The 24,357-nt window shown below is 39.9% G+C and overlaps 1 protein-coding gene across 1 annotated transcript; it reads right to left on the bottom strand.

The window, feature by feature from the left end:
* Positions 1–1,029: 1,029 nt before the first annotated feature.
* On the bottom strand, positions 1,030–20,256 carry NCF2 (neutrophil cytosolic factor 2). Its single transcript, XM_026669262.2, has 15 exons — positions 19,896–20,256; positions 19,223–19,305; positions 17,272–17,380; positions 15,725–15,859; positions 14,092–14,199; positions 11,292–11,351; positions 9,445–9,488; positions 8,795–8,936; positions 5,616–5,678; positions 4,920–4,995; positions 4,537–4,553; positions 3,839–3,984; positions 3,648–3,756; positions 3,004–3,166; positions 1,030–1,738 (listed from the first exon to the last, which is right to left on the bottom strand). The coding sequence occupies exons 1-15, from the start codon at positions 20,067–20,069 to the stop codon at positions 1,635–1,637; spliced, it is 1,533 nt and encodes a 510-aa protein (XP_026525047.2). The 5' UTR covers positions 20,070–20,256; the 3' UTR covers positions 1,030–1,634.
* Positions 20,257–24,357: the final 4,101 nt, after the last annotated feature.

Raw genomic sequence — 24,357 nt, 5'->3', positions numbered from 1 at the left:
GAGGATATCTCTGCTAACAAATTAGAAGGGATTTATAGAGTGATGCATACGGCAAGTGAAGTTGAATATGATGAAGCACGGTCAACAAGGTTGCATCTTCTACGCCGGTGATGGCGAACCTTTTTGCTGTGGTGTGCCGAAAGCGCGAGAGAGAGATAGTGCGTGCGCATGCCAGCACCCGCAATGCTATGCCCCCGCTCCCCTGTGCATACGTGCGCAACCCCCACCCCCCACCCCCTTACCTGCACTGGGCATGCATGCGCCTCCCAGCTGATATTTGCCCCGTTTGAGGCCGTTTTTGTCCTCCCGGAGGCTCAAGGGAAGCTTCTGCAGCCTCGGGAGGCCGAAAAACAGGCCTTCCGGAAATACCGGAAGTACCCATTTTCAGCCTGTGGAGGGCCTCTGGAGCCCGGGGGAGACCATTTTCGCCCTCCCGTGAGGCGTGAGGGAAGCCTCGGTAGCCTCGGGAGGCAGAAAACAGGCCCATTTCGGCACTTCTGGTATTTCCGGAAGGCCCGTTTTTCAGCCTCCTGAGGCTTCGGAGGCTTCCTTTGAGCGTCCGAGAGGGCGAAAACGGCCTCAAATGGGACGAAAATCAGCTGGGAGGCGTGCGCATGTGCAGTGCAGGTAAGTTTAGCTGCGGCTCACGTGCCTGCACAAATGGCTCTACCTGCCACCTGTAGCACGCGTGCCATAGGTTCGCTATCACGGCTCTACACCAAGAAAAAGGCTATTCGCAAGCTATGTTATATCATTCCAATTACTGTGTGACAGAAGAGTTGGCAATGAAGAGAGAGACACACACATAGTACTAAATGGATTTCTAGAGTTAGATAACCAAGGTTTGACAGACTAAACTCTTTGGAACTGCCCTGCAGGTAAGTTCTTCTCTGTTGAAGAGTTGGTTTTTGTGTTCATAGTAGTTGGGGGGAAAAACCACACTAGTTTTTTACTAGTTTTATAGAGAAAATAACAAACCTACACCTTTTGTAGAAGTACTGGCAAAAATCAAACACTTGAACATTGTGCTGCTTTTCAACAACCTTGCAGGTAATTTTTATTGCAGTAAAACACTAAACAGAAGCAATTGAGCGAATGAATTATTATCACTTGCTACAGATGGAATTACCTTCACAGTATGCTTTTCTGTCATTCCAGCCTCATCTAAAATTCAGAGGTTCACTCATAGGTTTGCGCAGGTGCCTTTGAAAGGTTTCTTTCTGCAGTAGAAATTGAAACAGCCATAGCTTCTGCCCATTTTTTCTTCACGGCCCCATTATTTGCTTCTGCTATGCAGTACTTAACATTATTTGCCCTAACAAGGTAGCAAAACACTTTGAGATCTGAAAGATACATTTTTTCCTGTGTTTGGACATAACTGTACTGACAGCAAAGAACGTTGCCAGAGATGGAAACTAAAATACTGCTATTAAATAAGAATCCAGTTGCAAAGGTATAATTTGTGTAAGGTATAATATAGGAAAGTTATAAAAGCTAAGCATTTAAGCAGAGTACACTGAACACTTAACAGCAAGAAAAAAAATGGCTTCAATTAGCAAAGGCAACCTTCGATATAATGAATGAGTTGCTTTGAAAAAAAAAATGATTTTCTCAATTCTTTGTGGGCTTTCAACTTATCCTTCAGAGTTATTTTCCAGATTTTGGCTGTGTTCAATGAATGCTTTGGGGAAAATGCCCACTTTCCCATTGCACATGCCTTCCAACCAGTCTTCATTCACTGTAAGATAAAATAAGATTGAATCATAAACATAATTGATTAATGGTGAATGGGAAAATGAAATTGAAAGTGGGGTGCCTCATGGAGAATTCTGCAAAAAGCTATGTGAGAAGTCTTTGGGATTTGGTAATGTTTTAAATTGCTTAATTATGAAACCCTCAGTAATTGAACTGCTTGAAGTTTTCTGTGAAGGAGAATACGGCTATTAAAGGATGGGAGTATGAGTTTTTAAGATTACAATCAGAAGTTAGAAGCCTAATTTGCTAAACAATACTGGATTTGGTAAAAAATAATAATAATAATGCATTTGGTGGTAAAGTGAGTGAATGCCTGCTTGACTGCAAAATGCAAATGAACTGGGAAATCTGGAAAAAAAAGTAAATTCTCTAATAGAAGCATACAGTTGTGGGATTATAAGACATTTGATACTGGAGCTGTACAGTGCTTTGAATTGAAAGAGAAAAACAACAACGATTCGGAGCATGAGAAGGTGCTGAGATTGTACCTATTTGCATTTTCTTAAGCAGCTGCATCTTTCCATGGGTTTGCACACTTGCCTAATGCAGATGCAACACAATCCTGGAAAAAAATTGTGTTTGGTTTTAGTAGTTGTAGATTTATGATATTTGTGTACCCCAGTGTATTCCAGGGCACCTTTTTGCCTTCCAATACAAAGTCTAAGTCAGTATGATTTTGAGCAAAGAAGCTGTAAGGTTCTCAGTTGCCATGCAACTGAGATATCCTGTCCATCCCTTTGAATAGCACTGAGCATGAACTTCACATTGCCACTGAAGGGAGATGAAGAGGAGCTTGAAAAAGGCAAAAGAAATGAGGAAATGCAAGATGCCCAGAGCCAGTATTTCAAGGCAATTAACACCGAGGAAGAGAACTGGTTGGAAAATGGACCTGTAAAGATGCTAAGCCATAAGAAAATAGATCAATACCACAGCACTGTATTTATTTTCCAAGAAAGAAGAGCTGCATCTGAGCTCCAGAAAGAACTTCTGTGCACACTGCTAAAACTTGGAAATTTTCATCACACCAGTATGATCTACTAAGAACACATTCCGAATGAAATTCATTGAACTTGCAAATAAAAATAAAAATGGGTTGAAGTTGAAGTAAATGTGTATACTGCAGCTTCCTGTAGGTGGAGCTATTTAGTTCATTTAATGATTGCTAAGATGAAAAATTGGAATTAAGATGGAGAAACTATAGAAGGAGAAAGATAATGTCTCAAATAAGTTTCCATAGTTTAAATTTACCTGTTGCCAGAACAACAATTGTGTCCCCTTTCTGAAACTCCAGATCTTCTGCCTGAGTGGCTTCGTAAGTATAACACGCTATAACTCGATTTGATTCAGTCTCCGTTAGTATTTTCTGCTGTGCCTCCTCACCGTTTTTCATTCTTAAATTATCTTTGCTGATCTAATGTGAGAAAAAAATACCTTTATCTCTTGCTGCTTTCATAATTAGCAGTTAGATTTTTTTTTCAAAAGTGCCTTCATTATAAGTGCTTGAATTACTGTTACTTCTGTACATATATTAAACTTTTCAAAAACGAAATACAAAACTTACAAGAAAAAAACGAAAAATAAGTAATTAATAGAAGCCCTAATTTCCTATCTTAAAGGATACAGCATTCTTCCAGATGTACCTTTGGTAGGTGCTAAACATCTAATATTCCTAAACATCTTCCATTGCTGGGATGGAGGGAGGGGAGAGAAAAAGTGTAGAAAAATTATACATGGCTTTCAGAATAACTTTTAGAGTCAAAAGGCTTCTGTGTGGTTTAGATGAAATTTTCAGAGATTACTGATCTAATTTTTTTATAAAAAAAATGTTCTCAGGGAATTATATGTGATGCTGCCCAGCAAGGTATGTTGCTTTCTAATCGAGTCTGTCTTACCTCATTAGTGGTGCACCACAATGTCAAGCAGTTGTCCTTAGCATGCTCCCATAAGGTGCTCATTCCATCTTCATTCAGAACCTGATCCTTGCCATCTATTGTCTGGTTGCTAAGCAACAGAAGACTTGGTGAGAATCAAAGGCTTCATCCCACTCATTAGGAGCGAAGTGCTGCTGAGTGGTCTGTCTTACCTCAGTGTTGTATCTTCAGGAGAGAGTTCCAGTTTCTTACACACCTTCTCTAAAAGGCTGCTGTAAGACAGGTTGGGACTTACGAGCAGGGCTATTGTGAATTTGTAATGCACTTTGATGATAAAGGATGTTGGAGATGCATCAAACTGTAAGAGAAAATTACAAGATTAGTTCATGATTTCAGTGCATGAAAAAGACATGCTAAAACTCTGCTGTGTGCTTCAGGCATTACAGCGATTAAAACTGGTGAAAATAGCGGCTACAGCTGTGGTGCTTTGACCAATATTTTTTAATTCTGCTTTTTGAACAAAATTAAAAGTAAACACAGGCAGCAGTATATTCTTTATTTTTGTATTTGCATGCTGTCCAATAAGCATGTTTTGAGTGGTTTATTAAAACATCAAAAAAATGTGTTATAATGGTGCAAACTATTTCAAGTTCCAAGGACCAAATTCCAATACTGCATTCGAATCAGTGCACCACTAGGGCTGTAAAATGGTTTGTATTGAGTAAAGAGTTAATATTTTTGTGAGAGGCATAATTTGAGATGACAGCCTTGTTTATATATTATTTTTAAATATTTGTGTAAGATGCTGTGTCCTCGCTGGAAGTAGGAACTCTATTAGCTCTTTAATGAACAGCAATTAGTATTTCAGTTTTGCCTGTCCAAAAGCTCACAACGAAAGGAAATCGTGTACCTTCAGTTCTCTTTGACCTGCAGAAAACAGAACAATTGTCACATAAAAATATTTCTTAAAAAAACACAGTCCCTAGATTATGCATTTGCTTGATTTAAATCATGATTTGTTAAATAATTCCTATGGTCTTTTCGTAAATTGGTATTCATAAATATGGTACAACATGAAACTGAAAATTATAATGCTGAAGAGAGATTGTTATCATTCATCAGAAATGCCGTTTATGCCTTTGTTAATATTTCCTTCTCATAATTCATAAAGACAGAGAATTTAGATAGTCAGTGCCTGCTTTAACTTTGTTGTAGAGTGGGAATAAATTTGCAGGTAGCTTTTGTAATAGCCCAAGACATTAGGATTATTTGCTGTATGTGGTTTTTACTCACTTGAAGGAAGGTTGGGAAATCTTGGAGCAGCAAAGCTTGGTGGAGCAGGGATATCCATCTCTCTATTATTTTCTTCCTGGAGAGAATAAAAATAGCCTATCAGAGTCCTGAGGGTAGTATGTGCAGTGGACTGAGCTGTTTTAAGTTGCAAAACATACAACACAAAACACGGGGCAGGAGGCATATTGGGAGTAGTAGTCCAGGCTTGGATTTATCATATGCATCTCCATTTAAAAGAAGATGCACTCCTTGAAGAGAGCACTGTCTCTGTCTGATGTGAACCTTGCCACTTTTCCCTTGATTAATCTTCCCAGAAGTTATCAGGAACTCCTATCTATTGGGCTTTGTAGAAAGGAATTCCGTAGATAAGACACCATGTGTATTCATACCATCCCTTTAGAAATGTATGTCAGCCTATGACAGATTCACAGTCCTATCGGGGGAGGAGGCTTGAACGTTACTTCCAAGTCATAACCTTGTGAGCAATCTGATTGTGTATTGACAGAGTTGCATTTTCCGTTTTCAGTATTATTTTACTGTTTACTGTTGCTAGCTAGAAAAAAGGCAGTTCAACTAAGAAATCTTAAATAATATGGAAGGGAAGCATGGAGATGCTATGCAGCTTCATTTTTGGGAAGGCAAATCCAATCCATTTTCTTACATTTAATTCTTACCAACAAAATCCTGGGCACTCACCTGAAATATAGGTTGGTTCTGCAGTTCCATTGGCTGTAAGTAGTTACAAGGCACAATCCCTTTCTACACAGAAGTCAAAGCAAGAATTTTTAACATGTTAGAATGCATCCAGATTTGTACGAGAATGAGAAAAAAATAATAACCATTCTTTATTTCTAATCTCTGTATGACAGCATTTTTATTTGGCTGGTACCTTCATTTCCAGAGCCATGTAGTTCCTCTGCTACATGAAAAACTGAAAGTTCAAAATCACAAAACCACTTCCTTACATTTACCTATGGGTTCCATTTATCTTTCACTTTTGTTGAATTCACCAAGGTCAGAAAGAATGCTGCATTTTACTACCAGCATGGTTATGGTGTACAACGTGGAAAAAAACCAATTATAATTGTTTTTCATATCAACTTTCGTATTAACATGAAAAACTGACTACTTTAACATAAAGGCATCTTTCCTTTGCGACCCAGAGCATAATTAGAGAAGCAAAGTTATTGCCCTAAGGAGCAGGAATTGCTTTTAAGTAAAGATAATAACTCCAGGATATGGGACATCCTGAGTCAAAAAACAGAGCTTGAACTTCTTAGGAAATCAACAGAAATCTTCAGCAGCAAAGCAGGGGAAGAGGTCGTCATGTAATATTAGATGTTCCCCTATGAAAGTTTTTGAAGGCACCAGTGCGGTATTTGTGTGACTGGATGTTGAATTTCTCAAAGAGTGGGCTTCTATTGAAATAATCTATTGGTTTACTTATTTATGTGTTAAGTTTATATGGCAGATTTATATGGCTGCCTATAGTACACTCCAATAATTCTCAGGCACTCACAACAAAAACACATAAAGCAGCAAAACAAACAATTGTATCTCCCTTACCATGGGCCAGATGCGTCACGCACTGGCCACGCCCATGCCCAGTTCAGCAAAGGGGGGGGAAAGTTCTGATATGTCACGTGACGTCGCTGTGACGACGTAAGTTTGACCCTCCTTTGCTATAGCATCTCATCTACTTTATAGCCACTGATTCATTGCCTTCCTGGCCCATGGCTTCAATTCTTCATGGTCTTCCAGAAAGCTAAAAGATATCTAAGCTAAACTATTAGGTGGGAGACTGTTCAAAAGCCAGAGTAGCTATGGGGAAGGCCAGATTCAGAGGAACCACTGGATGACAATATTTATGGGAAGGGGCTTGGAGCATGCCTACCTTGGCTGACCTGGTGATGGACCAATGCCCTCAAGGAGAGGTGGTTCTGCAACTAACCTAGCCTTCTGTCATTTAGATCTTTAATCAGATTGTACCCAAAAAGAGACTAGGAGTCAATGCATCTCATACAACTGCAGGGTGGCAAGGGAAACTGCAGGGTGCCCAGAACTGAACATGCCACTGCGTTCTGGACCATTCATAGTTTCCAAGTGGTTTTGAGTGGCAGCCCTATGTAGAGCACATGGCAGTAGTCCAGTCAGGAAATGATGTAAGGTGTGAGTGACGGTGACCAAAGCCTCCCAGTTCAGGAATGGGTAAAGCTGGGACACATAATGAGTTTGTGCGAAGAGCCCCGTTGCCACAGCTTGCTTGAGCAACAGCAACAAATCCTTAAATTGTATGACAATTCTGCCTGGTGAAGAGCTATCAAATCAAAGTCAAAGATGATACCAGACTAGGGACAAGGGAAGGGTGTGTGGTTTGACCTCACTCATTGGTTTCATGTAGGTGTTAAATTGTGATAAGAGGCCCGGGCCCAATGGCTCCCCATACAGACCTCCCCATTTCCCCCAGCAAACCACTGATTGCAACTGGCCACAGAAAAAGGAATAGAAGCACTACAAGACAGTGCCCACTCTCTCAATTCTAACATTTTAAAGGGACACCATCCCTTTCCCAAGCCTTCAAAGATCATAAGTACAAGTAACGATGTCTTAGTACATAACCCAGCCTGAACTACAACTGAAAAGGGTCTAGATAACCTGCTTCATCCAAGGCCATCCAAAGCTGGATTCCCACCACAGTCTCAACAGTCTTCCCCCCAAAAAAGATAAGGTTGGAAATTGGACAAAAGTTATACAATGCTCTCCAATATCAATGGATCCAAGGATGGCTTCTTGAGGATGGAGTGAAACACTACCAACCTCCTTCACAGACAGACAGACAGATGGACAGACAGAGATTTGCTTTTCCACATCTCTGACTGCTGGCACAAATTGGAGTCTGATAGAAATTACTACTTTCTTGGGAATGAACTAAGGATTCATTAATACCAGTGGCTTTAATGGCAAAATTGTAAAGCAGCCTTTCCAAGCTAGTGCCTTCTATGTATTGGAGTTTCCCCAATTCTATTGACTACCAAATCTGGGCTGCAAATATCCAAACAACTATAACGTGCCAGCAAAAAAAAAAAATTCCATATGTTTTTAATACATCAGCTAAAATAGTTGGAGGCAGATTTCTGATGCTTAATCATTGCCAAAGAGGAAAGCCAGGATATCCATACTAATGGTGCTAATAAAAATTGGAAATCAACATATTTATAAAATGCATAAATAAATATAAATAAATAAATTGGTGTGGCACCAGGATGGGAAAGCTATTGAGCATTTTATTTACTGTATGCTTCGTCACCAAACTTCAAGTGTTGCAGCATTGGGTAAATCCCTCATCCCTCATTCATTTCTCTCAACCTAAAGAGTTCATTTTTGTGGTGAGATGAAATAGGCTCACCCTCACCCTTAGCAACATGAAACTGAGTTCTTTTGAGTTGAAATATTAATGTGATAATGCTATGTATGTAATTACAGGAAATAATACAGACTGCTAACCTACAGTTGATCATTAGTTCAGTGCACTTAGAATGAAGGTCCAAAATGACACCAACAGTTAATGTAAATATGGCAGCAGTGGTTGGAAGTGGTTCTCAGACTTTTTTTCTAAAGGAGACCCCCTTATCTTTTGTTCTACTAATAAAAGCGCAAAGGGCCACTTTGAAAATATTTTTCATTGGTATCATTGTCTCAGCCACACGCCATTTTATGAAAATTGTTTGTCCATAATATTAGTTTTACAGTCAGATAATCTGGCCCATGCCAAATGTTTCATGAGTTTTGAAAAATCAATGTCAGATTAATTCAATTATGTCCCACACTTTCTCTAACCCATTTGCATAAATTGCAGCTTTAAAGACTTATACTACCTTTCCATTGAACACAACAGTGGCCCAGTTGTCTTTCTCCTTTTTCAAAACAAAAACAATGTTTCCAGGAACGACTTGAAGCTCTTCTGAAGTTTCAGGAATAAATTCATACAAGACTCGATGAGGTTCTCCTTGCAGTGCCCTAAATAAGTAAGCAAGAGTATACAGTATTAGATCATACATGATTCCTTTTCTGTACATTCCAAGTTCCGGTGGGGGGGGGAAATCAACCAGAAGAATAGAAATAGGACTTATAGACAAGGAATTGGTCATCAATAGCTTTTCATTCAGTGAATAATAGTTCCCATAATATCTAATTCTTAAGATGCAAAGCATTATGGGAGCATTATGAGGGAAAAGACTTCAAATAGATCAATCTGCATTTTACAATATGTGTACATTTATGTGTTTGGAATATTTTTTTCTGTTTTGTTTAGAAAATGATATTATAATATAATATCTAGTATAACAAATGCCTATTATAACAAGCTTTTATATTACATTAATTAGCTATAGCTAATAATATACAAAATGCTGTGTGCATGAATTCTAAATTTATTGTAACTATTCTTTATGTAGTTTTGGGAGAGAGTTTTGGCTGAAGGAATAACTGATGGATGTTAGTATTCTCTGGACTTTATTGATCGTACCTGAGAACTTCTGGTGTTTTAGGTCTGGAAGGTGGTTCTGATGTCTGTAAGCACAGCATACATATTAGCTTATTCATATCCATCAATAGCAGGCATTCAATCTTTTCTAATAGAAACCCTGAGTTCACTTGGAATGAAGAGGAAGTAGTTTTCTTTTTCTTTCCCACATCCCATCTAGGAAGCAAATTGGTAACTGTTTTTTTTCCCAAGCATAGTGAAAATTTATATTTCATATTTATAAAGGTAAGATTCCCCTGGCCAGTGATGTCCAATTCTAGGAGACAGTGCTCATCTCTATTTCCTAGCCGAGGGAGCAACATTGTCTGAAGATATTTCTGTGGTGATGTGGCCGGCATGACTATACACCAAGGTGTACGGAACACTGTTACCTTCCCATTGAAGTGGTACCTATTTATCTACTTGCATTTGTCATGCTTTTGAATGGCTAGATTGGCAGGAATTGGGGCAAGAACAGGAGCTTGTCCTGTCATGTGGTACTTGGCAGTGGTGGGATTCAAAAATGTTTATTACCCGTTCTGTGGGCATGGCTTGGTGGGCATGGCAGGGGAAGGATATTGCAAAATCCCATTCCCTCCCCACCCCACTAATCTGCTTTCCAGCTCCATTCTCCTGTGCAAGGCAACAAAAGAAGACCCAGCCGATCAGCTGGGACTCGGAAGGCAGAGAATAGGGGCCAGTCAGAGATGATATTTGCCGGTTCTCCGAACTACTCAAAATTTCCGCTACCAGTTCTCCACAACTGGTCAGAACCTGCTGAACCTCGGGTACTTGGGTTTCAAACTGCCAGCTTTTTGGTCAACAAGCCCAGCATGCTAGCCACTAGGCCACTATCTCTCCTTAACCCATATTTAGTTTCTGAAATAGAAAACTACAGGAAAAGGTTTCTAATCTCCCAGCTCCCTTAAAAAAACAGTCCTCTATATAAAAAATAATGTCTTGGGCAATTAAATATATTGGTAAGTATGTACTTGTTACCAAAAAGTTTATTTTAAACTTCCATCTTATGATGTTGATTACAGGGTATTTCTGTTGCCTCTTACACAGGATGGAATACCCTGTGCCCTGCATGCTTACAAGTTTTGGAACTTCTTGTGTTCTACTAAAAATGAAAATAATTATTCTGTTTAATTAAATGGAATTTTATATGGCTAAAATTAAAAGCTCAAAGTGTTAATTATTGCAAATGATGCTGTCATAGTCAGTCAGGGTTCTAGAGCAGGGGTCCCCAACCACCGGTCCGCGGACCGGTACCGGTCTGTGGAACAAGTCCTACCGGGCCGCTGGTTTGCTGGGTGCCGCCATCTTTTTTTGATGAAAAAGTGCTTCCGGTGAGCTTTTCCGGGTAGAAAGCCATTTCTGCCGGAAAAGCTCACCGAGCGCTAGCGCCATCTTTTTGATGAAAAAGTGCTTCGGTAAGGTCACCGGAAGCACTTTTTCATCAAAAAAAGATGGTGGCGCCAATACTGCCGGTACCGGGCCGCGCCATAAAAAGGTTGGGGATACCGGGCCGCGGCATAAGAAAGGTTGGGGATCGCTGTTCTAGAGGGCCCACTCTAAACCTCACTTCTTTAAAATAGGAGGCATCTTGATAAGCGACTTGTCACTTCAATTTACATCATCTTGTGCAATAAGTTAAATTTTCAGCAGTTGGACGGAATAGCAGATATGACTTTGAAAGCTTGATGGCTAGAACAGCAAAGGCAAATGGAGGTGGATCATATTCTGAGACCTATGGCTGCAAATGGAGCCCAAGGAGGAAACTAAATCATGATTCATGATCAAAACAGGAGAATGTGGGACTGAGCAAGATAGCGATCCTGTCTTACCTGGGGCTGAAGAGGAGCAAAACCTGAAAAGTCATCATTGTCAATCACAGATGCCACAACCTAAAATGGGAAGCATTTTTAATCTATTTTATTCATTCCCACCCCCCCAAATCAAAACTTTAAGCATTCTTAACTCTATTGTTTCCCCATCCTGCCCAAATTGCCACCTTGATACTAAAAAATATCATGAGATAAATTGTTCTGTGCCTCTTCTTTTGATCCTTGAAAATAAGCTGAATTGAGTAATACATTCTCTGTTTCAGCAACGATGAAAAATAAACCTGCGCTTTTTATCTAATTCTACACCTAATGCTGGGAAATTCTGAACGATCTTATAAGAATACCTAACAAAACACAGGGCATTCTATTGGGTTTAAGGAATGCCTGTATAATATGAGACATTTGAAAACTATTTTAAAAAATAAATTATTGAAATGAAATGGGTTTTTTTAAAATACCTGTTTAGGTGTGTTTAAGACACCCCCACACACAAAAGAATATTGAGGACAGGTAGTCTCAAAATGAACGACAATTTGATGCAGAAAATGGACTCTGCCATGGGAAAAGTAGAATTTGCTCATGACATTAAAAATATTCATGGTGTGACTTACCATGTCTTAAGACTTCCTTCAGCTGCGACTTTCTTCTAGAGCCCCCACCATTACTAAAAAGTTTCTCAGGGTTGTGGGCTGTGGGTATTGGCTTAGAATACGAGGAGTACAATTATAATGGAAGCTCTGCCATATGAATGGAGGGACAATGAAGGATTGATTCCATAGTATACTAGTGGGATTTTTAATATTTTCAGCAGAAATTAAATGCAATAATTCAGAACATGAATTGCAAGAATAATTCCAAATTCTTGAAAACTGATGATGTTGAGGGCAAAAGTGAAAATGTAGACATTTTCATTTATCTTTTTCATATTTTCATTGTTGTTATTCATTACTAGATGGATGGTGGAACATTGGCTTGTCTGCAAATGTTAAGGCCTCCATGATAAAATGGTATGTTTCAATGAACTCTTCAGTGAACAAATTAATATATCTTTCCCATGGTACAGAGGTAAACATAGCATATACCGTATTTGCTGGCGTATAAGACGACTGGGCGTATAAGACGAGCCCCCAACATTTCCACTCAAAATATAGTTTTTGTTATATACTCGCCGTATAAGACGCACCCCCCACTTGGAGGCATGTTTTCAGGGCAAAAAGTCATCTCATACGCCGGCAAATACGGTAAGTTGTAACACTTGGGGTATTCTGGATATAATTCTTGATTGACACCCCGCCCCTTTCCCCCAAACTTACAAAGCCACCAAAATGCTTTAGAGAGGCAGCTTCGCCTTTCTCAGGCTGGCACTAAATTCCTCTCCCTTTCTTAGTGACAGCCCCGCGTGCGTGCCATCGGGACTCCAAGGGTGGGGGATGGACAGCTGCCAACTCTGTGTGTGTGTGTGTGTGTGTGTGTGTGTGTTTGTGTGTGTGTGGTGTGGAGGGTAATTCTGCTATCTCTGGCCTCCGCTCGGTTTTAAAGTCGCTTGGCCGGTTCCCAAGTCTCAAGCGCGCGCTGGCCGGGAGACACGGCGCCGGGTGGCAGCTCGGTGCAGAGGAGGCGGATCTTTCTCTCTTAAGCGAGGAGGGGACAAGAGGAGGGAGGGACGGGAGGAGGTCCCTCGCCTTCTTCCACCGCCCACCGGACCCTTTTCTTCTCAAGGGGACCCTGGAAAGCAGCTCGGGAGCCGGGTGGCCCTGCCCAGCGGGGTCCCATCAGGAACTTCCCGAGGACACCCCCTGCCCCAAGCACAGCCCTCCCGGTCTTTCAAAGAGAGAGGGAGAAGCGGGAGGAGCAAATTGCCGCCCCTGCCCCACTGCCCAGAAGGAGGGGCGCCACAGTCCACCCCCACCACCTTCTCCCTCCCACTCCCGGGCCATTACGCGCTCGGGGCTGGCTGGGCGAGCGGCCCCGCCAGAGACCTTCCCGCTCCACCCCACCCCACCTCCAGATTGGCCTCCGCAGCGCCCGAGCCGGGCGGAGGGGTGGGGTGGGGGAGGAGGAGAGACTCCGGCTGGGCTTGAAGGGGCTTCGCAAGTTGCGGAGCCCCGCCCCGTCGCTCTTGCACCAAGTGACAACGTATTTACCGGCGTATAAGAGGACCCCCCACTTGGAGGCATGTTTTCAGGGCAAAAAGTCGTCTTATACGCCGGCAAATACGGTATCTCTACATTTCTCTAAATTTGACTGCATGCTTGCTATTTATATTCTATGATTTACAGAGTCAAAATAAAAATAATTGCATTTGAAAATGGCATTTGCAATTTTTTCACTTAGGGAACTGTTGAAACATATAATTTGATCAGGGTACCATATAAATGTAACAGCAACTTGTGTCTGAAAGTGTTTTATCATTCCTTTTACTTGGCTTTTGTGTACACTTTAAATTGTGTACTTTATTTGCAATCCTAATCTTTACCCTAACCATGAAAGTAAATTATCATTGATTCCAGGCACATTCTCTTTCCACTTAATTATTCAATTTGTTTGCTTTATATATTTATTTATAAATATTAATATCGGTTTTTGACCAGCAGATGAGAATAATAATCTCTGTGCTACACACGGTATCACTTTCTGCGTACTAGATTTAAAAATGTTAATGGTGCAAAGGCAACCGAGGACAGTGATTTTTAATCAGCTGGCAGAACTATTATAATATGACCTGAATAGCCTTTCCAGAAAAACACCAGGAACAAAATTATCTGAATAATTCTGTATTTGTGGCAGATTAAATTCTTACCGTGGCTTTCCCTAAATAATCTTTCTTCTCCAACTGTGCCACTTGCTTTTCATTTGGTCGAAATATCTTTCCTTCAGGGATCACTATGGGTTCAAACAATCTTTGCTTCTGCACATATCAAAAACAAAAAATAAAGAACAAAAATCAGCCAGTTTCCCTGACCCAATAAGTGAAAACATAATTTCTTCCAACATCCTTTATTCCATGCTTTTTATAATAAATCAGGTAGGGAGAATCTACAATGCATCATCTAAATTGTATACTGAGATGGCAGAGACAGAAGTGGAGAGAAAGCTAGAGAATCTAGCAAGGCAGCAGATTTTGGCCATCTTTGGGTATGGATCTGCCAACCAGTATTTCTGATCCATCTACCATCACTAGTGGTGGGGAGCAGGAAAGATAAAACGTCAAAATAATGATTGCAGTAGCAATGATCAAAGGCCCACTTCTTTTGTATTGTCACATACATGAACAAAGGTCAGTGTTTCAATTATGTTGCCAGGGCCACCATCTTGATTTTTTAAAAATTCTCCCTGCAGATATCACTGTCATTAGTAGACACCCAAGAGATTACTCCCAATAGAATGTGATTTCCCACACACACACACACACAAAAAAAATTCTGCCATCTTGCTCAAAATTCTTAATTGAGAACCTCATAAGAGGCTGCTCTTCAATCTCCTCTCCCCCATTCTCTCACACAGAGAGAGTGTCTTTCTTTCTTTCTTTCTTTCTTTCATTCTTTCTTTTTTCTCTCTCTCACACACAGAGGGATAAGGAAGGAAGGAAGGAAGGAAAGAAAGAAAGAAAGAAAGAAGGAAAGAAGGAAAAGACAAGAAAGAGAGGAAGGAGGGAGGGAGGGAAGGAAGAACAGAAGGAAGGAAGGGCACTTTTTGTACTCAGATGGCTGAATTCATGTTTAATGTAATCTTAGAATCCCAGAATAGAGAGAGAAAGATTTTAAATGGAAACAATGATGCGTTCAGAACATGAGAAAGAACCACCATCCGGGCATTAAGCATCTACATATTTTTAATGTTTTAGATTAAATATCTGGCCATCTAGACATTTTTCTCTTTAAGTTGAAAGAACAACTTCCATACTTTGTTAGTAACAAAGTCTCTTAATTATACTATACTGTGGAGTAAATTGGGTCTTAAAAACGATGCCACTGCTGATATTCCTCATTTTAAACCTAGGGAGAATCCCGCTTTCTCTTGAAATAAGTTCGACAGTATTGAATTCTAGCGACCAGAGGCAGTGAAACTGAAGTCTCCTGGTGCACACTAAAGATTGCATGGCAAAGTGAATACCAAAATGCACCCTTGGCTGCTCAGCTCTTGATAGGACTCTTTATTGGACTCTCCAGAAAAAAGAATTGAAGTCAAAGCAAAAAAACAATTTCATTTTCTACATGGTCTATTCAAGCTGCTGGTCCTCTGTGCCAAGTTTTGAACAGATATTTCTCATCCTTTAGAGTTTTAATCCTCTGTGCAGGCAAGTCACATACTGTACATCTGTAATAAAGACCCCCTTCATGAGGATACCAAATTTGCAACTATGGGGGCAGCAGCCAGCATGCATAACAGTATTCAAGGGGTGGAATTCATGCACCCTTTCTACATTTTCTTACCAAGATGGATTCCATAGCTTTATCTATCTTGTTGTGCCTGGCGCCCATCCTCTGCTTTACTGCTCTTGTCAAATGTTCCTCAGCCTTTTTCCAGTCTTTCAGCTTAGCGTAGGCAAGAGCAATGTTGTGTAATACCTGCACATAAAAGAGTAGGGATGTCAGAAATATGCCTGGACCTAACTCTAATTGTTTAGAAATCTCATGGATTTGGAGTACCAGGATAAGGTAATATAACCTTTCCAACTTGATGCCTCCCACAGGCACTAGATTACAGTGCAGCCTTGAATTCTGGGAATTTTAGTCCAATATCTAATGAGGGAAAACTGAACTGTATTGTCTATCCCAATCTTGTTAAAACGGATGTTCTTCTGTTCCTCTTCACCCAATTTGCAGCCCTTCTTTTGAGATTATTTCAGATCTCTTCCATGGTTTTTCTCTTTCTAGGTGCTTTTCCACCTCCATCTTTCTGAAGGGCACATGATATCATCTATCAGGATGATACATTTCGTAAGCTGTCTGGAGTCACCAATGTGTGAGTTGGGCAGCTATATAAATTTGTTTAATAAATAAAATAAATAATAAATAGATAGTGCAGATTTGCAGCAAAGAGACCTCCCCCCAAACTCAATGCTGATTGTGAGTTCAATTTGCTCCTTTAGCTTATCTACTTCACAGAACTGTTGTAAGAGCAAATTGTATTTATTCAGTGTACGCATCTGCAGAGATCATGCAATCAGTGATACAAAAACATTAGTTTAAATAAAGCATCAAGTAGCAGCAATTAGATTGCAACAGTGAGAGCAAATCAGGCACTTCTGCATGTCACTTTGAGTTTATTGAAAGAAATCAGTTAGAACTGGAAAAGTCCTTGGAGATCTTCCATGATGAACTTCAAATACGAAAACCATAACCATGTACCATAAATACAGTAAAGGTTGAAATATGCAGTTAAAGCATGTGGAATGTTTGCAGAATGTCCAGTTATACCTCTTTGGAAATGTTCTCTGCCCACCTGATTTTTAGATTTTTTTTTTAAAATGACCTTGGCATGCTAGAAAGCAAATTGTGTAGTGGTTGCATCTCCTCAAGACTGCTTCTGCCCTCCTTCCACATTCTGACCCCAAAAACATGTTTAGACAGGAGACAATGGGTGGTTTCCAGTTCTCCTTGAAAGTTTGGCTCCTACTCAGAAAAAAAAATTCTGAGGTAAAATTCTGGAGGGACTGAGGTAGGAGTCCTGAGATAAGCCTCCACTTCATGCCTTTCTATTTTGCCATATACCAAATGGAGATTTTTGGCAACCACTTTATGAATAAGCAAATCTTCCCCATTGCAATTATTTAATGGGAATATATGCAATATGTCCTCAAAAATCCAAATCTCTAATAGTTCCCCAAAACATGGTTTCTCCCTGGTATAACAGAGTACAGTATTATGCGTTGAACTGAATCCCTGTCCAATACTCCATTCCTGAAACAGCTATCTTGAATTTAAACATCAATCTTCAACCTCTTGCTAGTAGGCTGCAATTTCCAATAAAGACTTACCTCACAAGCAAGCAACTTAAACTGCAGGCCTAGAATCTTGTAATCTATAAGGTCATTCCCCCGTAGTTGAGCCAAAGCCTCTTTTAAGTTAGTAATAGATAATTCATAACTGAAAGCAAAAAATAAAATAAAAAAGGAATGGTTAATATGTGATCCTGGAACAAAATGTGAAAATGCCAGCTTTCATCAAGCTGATGCCCTCCAGGTAGACATGTTGGCTGGGCATTACAGGCATAATAACCTAACATATCTAAGAGGTAGCAGGGTAGGGAAAGCCTGAGAGCTAGATTGGCAGTCCTGTCAGTCCTCAAAGTGACTGGGAAATAAATTTCACAGGAAGACTAAAACTACTTTTATTGGGACTGGCTATAACAGCAGAATTGTTATCTGATTGTGCTGCACTTCTACTTACAGTTGAGTGAATTAGGGAGTCATCTCCCTCAGTCATTTCCAAATGTTATCTCATTCTGGATTTTAAAAATGATTCAGCCCCTTTCGCCAAGGCAATAGATCCTGCATAATATTTCCATCCAAATTATCTTCCTTACTCCTTACAAGTCCCGAAATGAGCCTCCATTCATTCACAAGAGTCTACAGAACATTGATTTCCCTTAATAGAGTAGCAACATTGATTCCTTTTTACTAGCAAGCTTCCCGGATTAAAAGGAGAAATGCTATGCATTTTCAACCTGATAATTTCACATGATGGTGGCTTGTGGTTCATCAATATTACTTAAAAACCAGCAGCTTAATCTGCATGGTGTTGGATACTAAATGCTACAGAATCTGATCAAATAAGTTTTATTATTTGGGTTCAGTATTACCCTATTTACAGGGCATGGATATAATTGTGTGTCTATGGACACAATTACGTCTTTGTAAAACAATACAAATTCTATAAATATGTTCATATATTTTACATAGACTTCTCTTCCTCAGAACTTGGAGAACTGAGCATCTCTGTTTTAGGGGTTGTAGCAAGCATCTTTAAGGACAGGCAGAGGCCCTATCCATTTTTTTCCCTCTGCTAGAGGAAAAATAGCATATTTCAGGGACCTGTCCTATAATCCTTGAGCTTGCCTGCTGATTTCACTCACAAAAAGTAGAAGCTGATCATGAAGAGTGATCAGAGATTCAACTGTCTATGTGGCTAGCGTGGGAGGAAATTGCTGACTTGGTATTTTCCCACAGGGAAACAAAATATCTTCAGCTGATTTTGCTCAAGCCACCCACAGAAAGCGGCAGCCTTGCTGGAACTATTTGCAGTAAGGGGATACACAGCTAAATCTCATGGAAATAAGGATCATTATCTTCCTTCTGGGCAACTGTGAGAAACCAGATATTGGATGAAGATGGGCCTTGGGTCAGAACTAGCTGGATTTTTAAATTATCTTATTTTTAAAAAACCACACGTTTTTAGTTCCTACAAATAGGAAGATAAGTTGGATGTGCCTAAGCCAGATTTCAACTCCCAGAATTCCCCAACCAGCACCTGGGTGAAGTCCACACATGTCAAGCTGCCCAGGTTGAGAAACACCAGTTTAAGCAATATCCATTAATGTACGCTGATTGAATTTATTGTAACTAAATTAATAAACAAATGCTTCTTCTTGTTTCTATTGCTTGCATCCTTCCCTTGTGAATTGCTAGGTCCTCCAATTGTTAGGTCTTAAACTTTTTGTGTGTAATTTTTTTCACTAATGGGAAGTAACTAAGTGCTATGTGATTATCACTATATAATTAGTGGCAGGAGGGAAAATTCCATTGTCTACTTTTTTTTTTTTTAACTGATACATAATTACAAGATCTCTTTTCATTTTTAAACTAAAAATGAATTTGTATGCCCAAATCACACAAAGGCTGTGCAAGCAGGAAATGGCAGAACTGATTACTATAATAAACCAGCTAATAGCTCATCATTTTTGAAAGATACTATAACATTCTAGCTCACTTTTCCATCTGGTAAGCCACAGCTCCTTGCTGAAAATAGGCCACCGCTAAGTGCTTGTCATGGTCAGTGCTTCTGATAAAGGCCTGGAGGAAACAGACATAATACATAGATATAATTGCTGTTATGTAAGTACATCCATAACATCTATCATATATATTGTAGCTTATGATTTCTGAATTGCAAGTTTATGATCAACATATTCACGAGGCCACCAATAAGTCTTGTCATATATTTAGTTCAGGCCTGCGCCACACAATGTATAAATTCATCATTTTGAATCCTCTTAGATTTGGTTGCCCAACAAAGATTCACCTAACTTCATTTTTAAAAAATGTTTGCCTGGCTATCAAATAAAGAAAAAAGGATTGATAGATAACTGGCAGTTCTTATTACTGGGCTGACATTATTTTAGGAAACTGGTTATTATTATATTTTTAAAAGTGATCAGTTATGCAACCAGTATCAGGAGTGACAAAGTTAGTACTTTCCAACTTCTGGAAGACAATATTCACAATTTTTTTGTATTTTGTTCCCTTCTCCCTTGGATTGCCAGACATCCACTAGAAGAGGGACAGTATTTTTGAAAACAAAAGTTGGTAATTTTATCTGACAGGTGGCCAAGATTGCTTTTTTCAGTCACTGACAATAACAACTTTAAAACCCAGCCACTCACCTTTTGTGCCTCTTCCAAATTCCTCATGATCAGGTGGATGCAGCCAATGTTAAAGCAGATTTTGGAAGAAGGATTCTGAACAGACATGAAGGCTTCCAGGGCTGCTGCCCATTCCTTGTGATCGGCAGCAGATACACCTTCACTCCAAAGCCGGATGGTCTCTACAAGTGACATGGCAAGAGAGAAATCCTGAGGTGATTCAGGAGCAGCTTGGATTTATCACGCTTCTCCCCTTCACTCTTCACTTGTTCAGTCTTTTTTGGATTCAACCCGGAACAGCCTCTTTGCTTCCCGTTTTGGTATTTTTTTCAGAAAGCTTTACATGTCGCAAACGTATCAGGAAGTGTATCCAGTCCTCACTGAAATAGCAAGCTCTCAAGGGGAAGTAAAAGAACTGAAAATGATTCAAGTGAAACTGTTTTCTAAACAGAGGATTCTTTGTCTAATTGTTTCAAACAAGATACTATATCTAACACCCCTTTATTCAGGTGCACTTATTTCTTCCTTTAAAAAAAACTGGCTTAGCAGAATTCTTTGTTTTCTGGGTAATATTAAATCCGTGGTTGTTGATTTTGAAAATGGATGGGCAAGACATTCTAAAAATTCCCTGCTGGAAAATAACTGTCAAGATTAGAAAGCTGCATTGACTGCCCGACTATCTCTTAATTCTGTCCAAATTGTTAATCTATTTTAATAATTAAAGTAAAAAGATAAAGATTTCTCCTGTCCACTCATGTGTGACTCTAGGAAACAGTGCTCACCTCCGTTTTTTAGCCAAGGGAGCCAGCGTTGTCCAAAGAGACTTTTGTGGTCATGTGGCCAGCATGACTATATGCCGAGGAACATGAAGCATTGTTACCTTCCCACCAAAGTGGTACCTATTTATCTACTTGCATTTGCATGCTTTCAAGCTGTTAGGTTGGCAGGAGCTGGGGGGGGGGGAGAATGGGAGCTTCTCCCCTGTTATGCAATGCTTGAGTCTCTAATTGCTGACCTTCCAGTTGACAAGCCCAACATCTTAACCGCGAGGCCATCAGCCCCGCTCCCCCATTTTAATAATTACCTCCTAGCAAATAGAATTCTTTAATTGCTATTGGTTTTCATCTGGAAGGTTAAGTGGCTTCATCTGATCCTTAGCAGTAATGTCTTCATAAATCTGTTTTGTAATGGGTTGGTGGGTGTGTTTCTTTTTTTTAAGAAAGACAGGAAAAATTGAGTCAAGGGTGGAGAATGGAAAATGATAAAATTATGTGGGGAAAATGTGGATTCCTCAACAATAGACTAGATTTAAAAGCTGGCTGTGGATCTGATAAGATTTTTTTAAAAGTATTGCTCTGTCATGGAGTAAAATACTGCCATTTCAGCAATCTGGCAAGGTATACTGCATATTTTTGAAAGCATTTATTCTATTCTTTATCTGGAAAAGCTCCAAGAGACTTACTCATCTGTAAGAATGACTTACAGATCAATTAAAAATGAGACAGTCCTTCCCTTTAGATTTTCGCAAACAGGCAAATGGGGACAATTACATTTAAAAAAAAACATGCACTATTCTTACATTCAGGAAATTCTTACACAGTAATGAATATTTAGGCAAAAAGAAGCCCCATGATATGCTGGATTTATTATTTCCATCATGCCAAAATTATCTTGTCAACCCTTTCTAGTTCTTCTAACTAGAAACATTTGCTGTTCAGCTCCAGCAAGAAAAAGCATTAAGAGCAGGGATGTACCATTGAAGGTCTCACCTATTCAATACTTGGCTACTATTTTTTTCAGAATATTATTATGTGGTGTCAGTTCAGAGCAAATTGTTCTGTAAATCTTCTATTTAATGAACATGTGGCAATGCTTTCTGAATCAGTGTAAACCCCATTAGGTAGACTAGTCCAGTAAATCAACCCTACTGGAAGGTTAATACGAATTTTATTGACATTGGCTATAATAATAAAAACTTGCAAGTTCCGTTCCTCCTCCTCCTCCTCCTCCTCCTCCTCCTCCTCCTCGTCCTCCTCCTCCTCCTCCTCCTCCTCCTCCTCCTCCTCCTCCTCCTCCTCCTCCTTATACAGGTAGACTTCAACTTATTCAACTTCATTTAGTGACTTTTCAAAGTTACAATATTGAATAATTTTATTTATGACTGGTTCTCACACTTACAATTTTTGCAGCATCCCCATTGTCCATCATCAAAATTTGGGCTCTTGGCAACCAGCATGTATTTATAATGGTTGCAGCATCCAAGGGTCATATGATTGCCATTTGCAACTTTCCCCATCAGCTTCTGACAAGCAAAGTCAATGAAGGAAAGTAGATTCACTTTAAAAACACATAATTCACTTAACAACTGCAATAATTCATTTAACAACCATGGCAAAAAAGCTATAAAATTGGGCATGGCTAACTTATCAAGTGCCTTGCTTAACAATGGAAATTCTGGTCCAAATGGTAGTCACAAGGCAAGGACTATTTGTAGATTAATGAATTAGGGAGGCATCTGTCTGATCCACTTCTAAATGTTACCTCATTTTGGACTTTAGCTATGTTTTAGCCCCTTTTGCCTAGGTAATGAATCATGCATATCTCTATCAAGTTCACCTTCCATATTCTCTACAACAGGCAATATTCTGAGTTCTGAGGCCACAATATTGTGGTATGTGCCTGGGTTTGTGCAAATGTGTAAGTGAGAATGAGAAAAAAATATTAATTCTCTATGTACAAATGAAGAGATGGAAGCTGATAGCATTCCCACTGTAGCAGGAAAGAACTAAGATTCAATTTTGCCCATGGAACAGACTTTCCATTTTGCAATTAATTAGATGGATAAATAAGTATCCACAAATGTCTACTATATTTCAGCCAAAATAAAACTAAAATCTATAGCTTCTAATTTCTCTGGGAAAGAATGAACTTTTCTAACTTAAAGGTACTTTCATATGGAAATAAAGTCACTTTACAAGAGTCTAACTAGATTGCACATAGTCTTTAGTAGGTTTGGGCTGATAAACCTAGTTTTTTCAGTTTGTGGGTAATACTTTATGGCTTCAGACAAAAAAAAATTCTTCAGACATTAACCAGAATAATAAAGGAACTGAGTCACCATGCAGTGGGAAAAAAAGATTTCCACCCCTGATATTGGATCCCTGTCACCTTTTCAACTAACCTGGAGCTGAACTGAACCTAGGCTACCCATAGTGGCTTCTATACTTATCACAGTTCCTGTAGTTCTGTATACTCCATATCCCCCACTTAATTCAAAATTATGTTTGCATCGCAGCTTTCATCTAAGAAGCACAAGATGTCTTTTAAAGTTTCCTTCCTTTTTTTGCTTCAAATCAACTAAGTGAGATAAGGTAAGTCAGACCAGAAAGCTTTAGATCAGAGAATGAATTTTAACCTAATCTTCTTATTGTATCATTCATGCTGTCTCTTAAATCAGAGGTCCCCAACCTTTTGGACCTCAGGGACCACCAAACTCATAATTTTAAATCCCATGGACCAGAGACCCTGGAAAATCCCAAAAAAAGTCTGCAGAAAAATTCCCCACCCCGTTTTCCTACCAATTGATCATTCATTATTTGGGATCGCAGGATACTATCTCCAGCTCCATTCTCAGGGGGAGAGAGAGAGAGACTTTTGGCTTCAGGCAAGGAAAGCAGCAGAAGCAGCAGAAGTCTTTCTTTCTCTCCCCCAAACTCCACCAGAAATGAGTCTCTGCTGGCGCAACCTCTTGGAGCAGGATGCCTTGCAGGGTCCCAAAGATTCATTTCTGGCAGAGTTTGGGGAGAGAAAGAAACACTTTTGCTGCTTTCCTTGCTTGCAGCCAAAAGCAGAAGAAGAAATAAGTGGAAAGAAGCAGCCCGGTGGCCAGGCCAGGCGTGTGGGGAGAGTGGGGCAAGTTCCCCCCCTCCGCCCTTTCTCCCCTCCCCTCACTACCTCGTGCTGTTCGCAATACAAGTGATGTAAGCCTTGGTGTTCCCATGGGCCATGTGGGTAGCGCAGCCTTGTGTTCCCGTGCAGCATGGATTAATTGCTTTGGGGGGTGCTTTGGGGGTGACATTTCTCTGCAGACCACCAAAATCTTCTTGCAGACCACTGGTTGGTAACCACTATCTTAAATTACCTTAAACAACCCTTTCAAGCAGGCCAATATTTCCATCCTAGTGAGTGCACATCAAATTTGAATTGGGGGGGGGGGGGGAATGGCCTTCTCTACTTACAATCTATACCAATACACATATATCTATACAACTTGTGGTTTTGACAGCAAGGACTGAAACATGCACTCAGTGGCAGATTAACGCTCACTGGTGTCCTAAACACTGACAAATCTTGGTGCCCACCTCCTTGTATATACTGTACAAATGAAGCTATATTCTCAACTTTGTGGTGCCCCATTTGAGCCTGGTGCCCTAAGCACATGCTTAGTCTGCTTAATGGTTAATACATCATTGCACGCACTAAA

The sequence above is a fragment of the Notechis scutatus genome, chromosome 3, assembly GCF_049901735.1.
Source record: "Notechis scutatus isolate UNSWTSFEM ecotype Mainland chromosome 3, rNotScu1.2, whole genome shotgun sequence".
Classification (NCBI taxonomy): Eukaryota; Metazoa; Chordata; class Lepidosauria; order Squamata; family Elapidae; genus Notechis; species Notechis scutatus.
Note: the sequence above shows the minus strand (reverse complement) of the source record. Positions and strands in the feature narration are given on the sequence as shown.

Excerpts from the sequence above, each read along its gene's own strand:
- NCF2 (XM_026669262.2), bottom strand. The coding sequence starts at position 20,069 with ATGTCACTTGTAGAGACCATCCGGCTTTGGAGTGAAGGTGTATCTGCT. Across the intron at positions 14,200-15,724 it reads AAGCTATGGAATCCATCTTG|AAGCAAAGATTGTTTGAACC; the intron begins GTAAGAAAATGT and ends TGATATGTGCAG. Across the intron at positions 1,739-3,003 it reads AATTGTTGTTCTGGCAACAG|TGAATGAAGACTGGTTGGAA; the intron begins GTAAATTTAAAC and ends TTTATCTTACAG.